This window comes from Lottia gigantea (genome assembly GCF_000327385.1).
Source record: "Lottia gigantea unplaced genomic scaffold LOTGIsca_3, whole genome shotgun sequence".
NCBI classification, from domain to species: domain Eukaryota; kingdom Metazoa; phylum Mollusca; class Gastropoda; family Lottiidae; genus Lottia; species Lottia gigantea.
In genome coordinates this window covers 1,109,313-1,116,684 of record NW_008708986.1, presented here as the reverse complement: position 1 = coordinate 1,116,684, position 7,372 = coordinate 1,109,313, and the positions used below count along the sequence as shown (strand labels likewise).

General features: G+C 35.5%; 1 protein-coding gene across 1 annotated transcript; it reads left to right on the top strand.

Annotated features, from left to right (window-relative positions):
* Nucleotides 1-2,954: 2,954 nt before the first annotated feature.
* Nucleotides 2,955-4,751, top strand: LOTGIDRAFT_93092 (hypothetical protein; the record flags this gene model as incomplete). Its single annotated transcript, XM_009057034.1, has 2 exons — nt 2,955-4,501; nt 4,568-4,751. Coding segments are annotated over 2 exons (1,731 nt in total), but the record flags the coding sequence as incomplete, so codon positions are not given.
* Between the last annotated feature and the right edge of the window lie 2,621 nt (nt 4,752-7,372).

The following is a 7,372-nucleotide window of genomic DNA, read 5'->3' as shown; positions in this document are numbered from 1 at the left end:
CACCAAACCTGATTGCTTATTAATTAAACTGAGCATTAAATTTAATGAAAGGATGGGTGGGGTGGGGGTATTTATTGGTAACGAGAATGTCGCTTGTACTAACCAGATTGTAGCAAGATACGGTATTCTCATTAATATTTTAATCTTCCTATCTGTGATGCCAAGTTAAATATTATAATGACGTTAATTAGAGGTAAACATGATAACCAGGATAAACATGATGATGTTTAGAACTTAATGACCCCTCTTATCAAACTCAATATAAAATACCTTCAATTGGAAATTAACAATTTACCTTTTACTCTTAAAATTAGTTATTTAAAGTGCTGTCCATGGGTCAGCGTTCTACAGTAAAGTCATGACCAAAGTATTGATCTACGCTGGTATCAAATCATGGATATTGATGTAAGTAATACACTCAACCTAGAGTTTTACGTCCTACCTTTACGCAACTTAGGTTAATGAGGACGGTCAATGCCATGCAGTGTGCATTTAGGGACATTTTGACCAGGCAGCAGTAGTTTAGACCCACAAAGATGATGTTCTTGATCTTTGTTATGTATGTCGGTCAATGATCTATCTCATGCTTGTCTTTTCTACCAACTTAGAATAATAATACGTGTAAGCATGAAGTACTCAATATATGGCCCTGAGGTGTAATATTACCTTGACTTGTTAGAATAACATGAGAAGGTGAAGTTTAATCTAACCCCACCCAGATATAATATACATGTACTGTAAATGTCAAGTTTCGTATAGTCCGGATTCACTCTTATATCCGCCTAAAACAATTCAAAACAGAGTCAAAACCTAAAGGGTATAGCATTTGACCCAATATAAAGAAATCCCCCCCCCCCATCCCTTCCCACCTCAAGCTACTTTAAAAGCATTGCCCAAAAAGTAATTTGCTCTATGAGTGGTTATAATTCATAAATTTATTAAGATATAATTTTATACCGGCTTTGCTGACGTCACAAATCCCGTATCCGTATGGATATGTATGAGAATTGTTTTAAGATATGCCCCTCCGTGCTTAGGAGAAAATGAACATGCATCATGCAACATTCTTAAAGAGATACTACTCCTTAGAATGCACATGCAATTTAAATTAAACTAAAATTTAAAAGAGTATATTATATTTATCAGTAGACTTGGTGTCATAAATACACCAGAACCTCTGCATAATCCGACAAATCCATAAAACAACGTAATTTTTGAAACTTTAAACATTGAAGATCTTCTTGTTATGCCTATAGAAAAAGTACCTGATCAAACCAAAAACCACTGCTCACTGTATATAAAAGAAATAAAAACTAGTAATGTATTGGTTCATGGTAGATTAGAACCCCTTTCATCAACTCCCTGAAACAATTGCATTGGAATTTGAGTTGAATATATTTTTTCTTGTAATCTCTCCAGAAGTAATAATCTATGAATAATCTTCAGTACAACATATTCGGTTTGAATTGAAATAGTTTTCATGTTGAAATCCATAGTCTCTACTTGTGACCTAGGCCAGTGCTTCTATAGCACCTATAACAATTTATTAGTTTATGGATTTATCGGAATAAAGAGTTGTAAAGTCATAGCACTGGTCCTAAGATGAATATATATTCTTATTGTTCGAACTTGGAAATCTGTACTTTATATTGTAGCAAAACAAAACTAGGAACTAAATGCTATTTCTATCCCCATTCCTACAGAACTTATTGCTCCCTTCAAACGTTCTTGAAGTGTAATTCTGTTACCAAGCCAAAATCCAAGATACTCTAAAAGTGTCGTTTCTTGTATTTATATAATTTAGTAATCAGTAATTTGATCAAGGATTAATCCCTTAAGATTCCGAAACAAATAAGTTATCGAAATTGATAATGTCCATTGGCCGAAAAGTTGACTATCTATGAGTCAGGTATACATGTGATAAATATAATAGCTTGATAACCCCGAAACTGATGTCAGGATGAAAATTTTGTAGGTTAAAGCCAAGGCCTCGATAAGGTACATAAAATAATTACATACATTGAATATAATAAAGTAAAGAGAATACATAAAATAACCTAATAAATGTACTTTACTGCAGACTTTTTACAGTATTCATTCTAAGAGGTAATATTCCTTTAAAGTGAATGCAATATTTACTTTGTGCAAAATCCTCGTCCCTTTAAAGTAGTGTCAATATTTTATCCACCATTTTCCCAAGAGGTATTAGTCATTCTCTTTTGGTGTTGTTTAGTTGTGTTTATTTGACAGGAATAACATAATGTGATTTTATCTGATATTTATGGTTATTTCCTCTTCGCCCTTTGGCATCGAAGATATCCCCATGTATATTTAATGAAAGATTACTCTATATATACCAGTGTAAATTAAATTTCTGCTGAGATAAGATAGTGTAAATCTTCACTATTCGTATTCCATAAAGTAGATTATGAATAAAAGCATTTTACGGAGAATCAAAAGAGGAGGTCTTTAATATGTATCTTGTGGGCTCCCCTGTGTATGTCGGTGGGACACTTGGACTTTTTATATATTGGTTTCCCTTATATAACGGCATCTGAAGATCGAAGTTTTAAACTTGCTCAACCCAGAGTGTATTTTTATGGTATCCGTGACCTCATACGACCATTGATCTAAATGAACTCCCATTTGACAGAAACAAGACGGCATGGAGGTTAAACTGTGCATGTCATGGTTTTTGTCAGATACCCGTTGGTGTACGCTGCGCTTTTCCAAATTGTACTGTTCCTACAACTTCTAACAGTAAGGTTCTAATAATCTGCACAAGGAATTCATTTTGTTATCTTGATATTTTCAGACGAAGAGATGTGAAGATAAAAAAAGTCATTGCTGTATTTCTGATCATCATAATGACGTCATCACTAATAGCTCATTGGTTTGGTAGAAGATTAGTCGTACCCAGATATTACAAGACTAAAAAATTTCGCACACGTAACTTTCTTGTAAATGCACCCGCTTGTCGTATACCGGATATCGACCCGTTTGATACATCCGTTGAAGAACACATACGCATGACCAAAAGAATCCGATGTACCGGGAAACCCTCCATAACATATCAAGAACAGACGATGTTAAGACTTAATTGGACTGTGATAAATGGATACTATAAGGGAGACTTCTCTGAGTGTAATTATCAAGGAATACGACGAGGCTCACAGATGTCAGATAAACATTTTATATACACCGAACTAAGTCCGCCGTTCCATGCAGACATTAACATGACTGAAGAATTCATACGAGTTTATTGCTTCAGTCGTTCGGCTGGTAAAATATATACCAATTTTCATTCCTTTATAATACCAAAACCAGACAGAGTTGAGGGGCTCAGGCGCAGGCTTCAGAAACACCTGTTTGACCATCAACCCAAAGAACTGCTTAATGTCATCATGATAGGGCTGGACTCAGTTTCCAGACTTAATCATATCCGCTCAATGCCATTGACAAGGACCTTTTTATTGAAAAATCTTTCTGCGGTGGAACTCCAAGGCTATACCAAGGTGGCAGATAACACGTTTGTTAATGTAGTTCCTATGACAACGGGAAAGTTTGTGGAGGAATTGCCTTGGGACGAAAATAAAAGAATGGAACCATTTGATAAATATAATTTTATCTGGAAGAACTTCTCTGCGGCAGGATATCCGACACTTTACGCGGAAGATGCTCCAAAAATGGCAATTTTCACTTATCTGAAACGTGGTTTTTATCAGCCGCCTGCCGACTTCTACAACCGAGCATTTTCAAATGCAATGGAGAAACATCTTTCTATGTGGAATAATGACCACCAGTGTGTTGGTGATCGACTGGAAACCGACCTAATTCTTGATTATACTCGAGATCTTGCTCGCGCTTTTCCAAAACATCCACATTTCGCTTTTAGTTTTATAACGAGGCTTACACATGACGTATTATCGAACGCTGTGTTGGCAGACGAAGTTTACCATAACCGTCTGCAAGAATTTGAACGTCAAGGAATATTTAATTCTTCAGTTGTATTTCTATTCAGTGATCATGGACTACGCTTTGGATCATTCCGAGAGACCTACATTGGAAAACTGGAAGAACGGTTACCGATGGTTTATGTCATTTTTCCAAAATGGTTTTCCAAAAAATATCCCGAAATACATTCAAATTTGGTTAAAAATATGAATCGATTAACAACACCTTTTGATATTTATGAGACATTGAAAGACATCTTGTATTTTAGAGGACGACCTACGGGTTTTGTTGACGTCAAACAAAGGGGAATAAGTCTTTTTGAAGAAATCCCAAAAAGTAGGACGTGTGATCATGCTGGTATCTTACCGCACTGGTGTGTATGTATGAACCAAATGGAACTCCCTGTAACTGATAAATTTTCCAGATTAAGTGTAAAATATCTGGTATCTTATATAAATAAAAAGTTGTCGCGATATCGAGATAGGTGCGCTACTTTAGTGCTAGGTCACATTAAGTCCGTACATGTGGTTAAAAACAACGACCAATTGTTACGTTTTGATCACAGTTCTAACGACGTTATAAATAGAACAGTTGTGTACGGTAAACGAACAAGTGTGATATCATTATTCCAACTGTCTGTTGTGTTACTGCCAGGAGCTGGTGTGTTCGAAGCTACTGTCCGATATGATGAAAATACACGTCAATTTGGAATGGCTGGTGAAATCAGTCGCATCAATAAGTATGGACATCTCGGTGATTGTGTAGACATGCCCAGAATTCGTAAATTTTGCTTTTGTGTGATATAGAATATAAAATTAAAATCTGTGAAAAAAATTTAACTTGTAATGCTTTCACCAAAACAAAAACCTACCTGTCGCACACACCATAATTTCAACCAATGAAGGGTTAAATTCAATTCATACTTGATACTGCCTTATTGATTTGGTTTGATAAAAGTCACCATTATTTGGTGGTTGTGTTCTTTTTTAGTAGATGTAGATTTAGAGATCGTTGTTTCATGGGAGGCAACTCTTTATTTTCAGCCACCTTTTAAACACGAAAAAACGAAAAGGTCTTCAAAAATATGTGTACAGGAAATTGTGTCTTCATACAGCCCACAGCCGCACACCTCCAGTGCTTCCGGACTTGCGTAGTCTAGTTTGTGCTCGAAGTCGTGCTTCAACCGTAAATTTAGTAGTATAACGAATATTGTTTTGAAACGTGAACTTTTCCTGTAAATACGTTATCTGATCCATTATGTAAATTTTAAAGATCACAGTCTATTCTATGAGTATAGTCGACTGGCATATTTTTATCAGTCAAACATCCAATGGTAGAATATACTGTTATGTTTTTTGCATTTATGTACAATAATAAAACGTGTATCATATTCATATCGGAGACAGCTCCTTGTCATGGCAACCAGCTGCATGAAATTTAATTCAATTCAATTCATACTTCATAATTCGTGCAGCATACATAGCTTAAAGCCTCTATACACCATATAAACACAGTACAACACGACACGGCGCCACACGGCTCAACCCTATTGAGTGAATCGGAACACAATACAACATTGCTTATGCATCTTTACATCATGTGATAACAAGGTAATTAGGACTATATAATTGATATTATTTTGTTTGACGCTATGGAGATAGAAATTGTTCTATTTCGATTTGTCGCGTTGGAGTACGTTGTGATGTGTCGAGTCCTACCCAGTAGCGTATATTTTATGTAATATATCTAGTATCTTGTTTCTATTTTTATCTTGTACTGTGTGGTGGATCTATCTGTTGTATAAAGGGTTTAGTAACAAAAGAAACTTGTTTCTTGCGATATTGAAATTATTATTAAAATCTAAAAATACATGCAATGGGTCAAGGTGACATTAACAGATATTCGCTACAAAACAAATGGACACTAGTATATCAGTGAGTTTTTTGGGTATAATTATACGAAGGCTGGTTGAAAAGTTCTAGACCGAACCGTGAAAGACCCGTTTCAAGTTATTAATTTTCATTTATTTCTCTACAATGTATATGTTCAGGGGTCTCCTTCAAATTTACACGCCAGTCAAGAAGAAATTTTTTGCAGCCAAGTCATTCACAGGCAAATAACGTCATCATCACTAGGAAAATGGCGACAGGCTAGTATATTTTACATTTTGGTTGTAAGTGGTGAATCAAGGTTTCATCCATGGTTACAAATCGGGCCATAAAATTGCAATTTGATTCAAAACCACATAAGTTGTTACAGTATAGAGTTGTTCCTCGACTTGCGGTGTAGTTTATTTGTAGGGTAGGATGTTGACTGGTTGTTTATACGAACAGGACTGGTATCCACTATATTATAGACTACGTGAGTATGCCTATACGACTAACTGACTTCAGGCGATGGTTGTTCTCTTTTCCCCAACACAAATACTTAAGAGGCAGATTCACATATACACAAATTCCACTTTATTTTCATCAATCAGGCTTGAGTCTTATACTGAGATGAAGAGAGTCTAACCCAGAAATCTTCTTAACTAACAGCCTAACTGATTCCTCTCAAGCCAAAGAATGAATACCGAATATCTTTTCTTAGGGTATATTTATGCGCCCACCCACCGATTAAGGCAAATTTCTGTATAAAAGATATTAGACCAGCCCCTGTCGCTAGTTAAGGTTTGTAACATGTGTTACCACTTTACATTTACCCTTTGTCTTACCGCATCCTCTGTCGTCCGTAAATACTAAATTGATTAGACCACATATGATTTTATGAAAACCAAGGAACTAACACTGGGACTCTTATAATATTTCTTAAATACGAAAGGGTGTCATCTCTCACTCAATATGGACCCAATTAAACAACAACTATAATATTGCTACAACAGGACGACAGGAATTTGACATGTTTCTGATAAACTGTCAAGACCTTTGACATGTACTTGTATCTTGAAGAAACTTGTGTCATTCTCAAGTCGTTGATGCTTATGTGCTCAACCTTCTCGTGGGATATGCCAACATGTGTCAAGTTGTTAACTGATGTTTCAGGATCACATGAATAAGAATAAAAGACTGTGTTATGGAAGTATAATCTACCAATTTTATGTCTAAGAAATTGTTCCTGTTCATTGTACAGTGTGATTTCAAAACCTAAGTGAATTCAAATTATTTGCCTAATCTGTATGTAATATGGACAGTTACTTTAATTTTATTTACCTTACTAGAATGGTAACCCATTGAAACGGAATTTGTATCACGTGAAAGTAAAGATGCATTTTGTTATCATTCTAATGAGTAGATCTTTATCAGGGCGCGGACGTATGAGTATGCAAAAATGGTAGTTGAACAGATTGTATTTTATAGGTCTATTATATCCAGGCAGACGTATAACAAGGCAGAATAGGTGATATAAATTATTAAGGAGA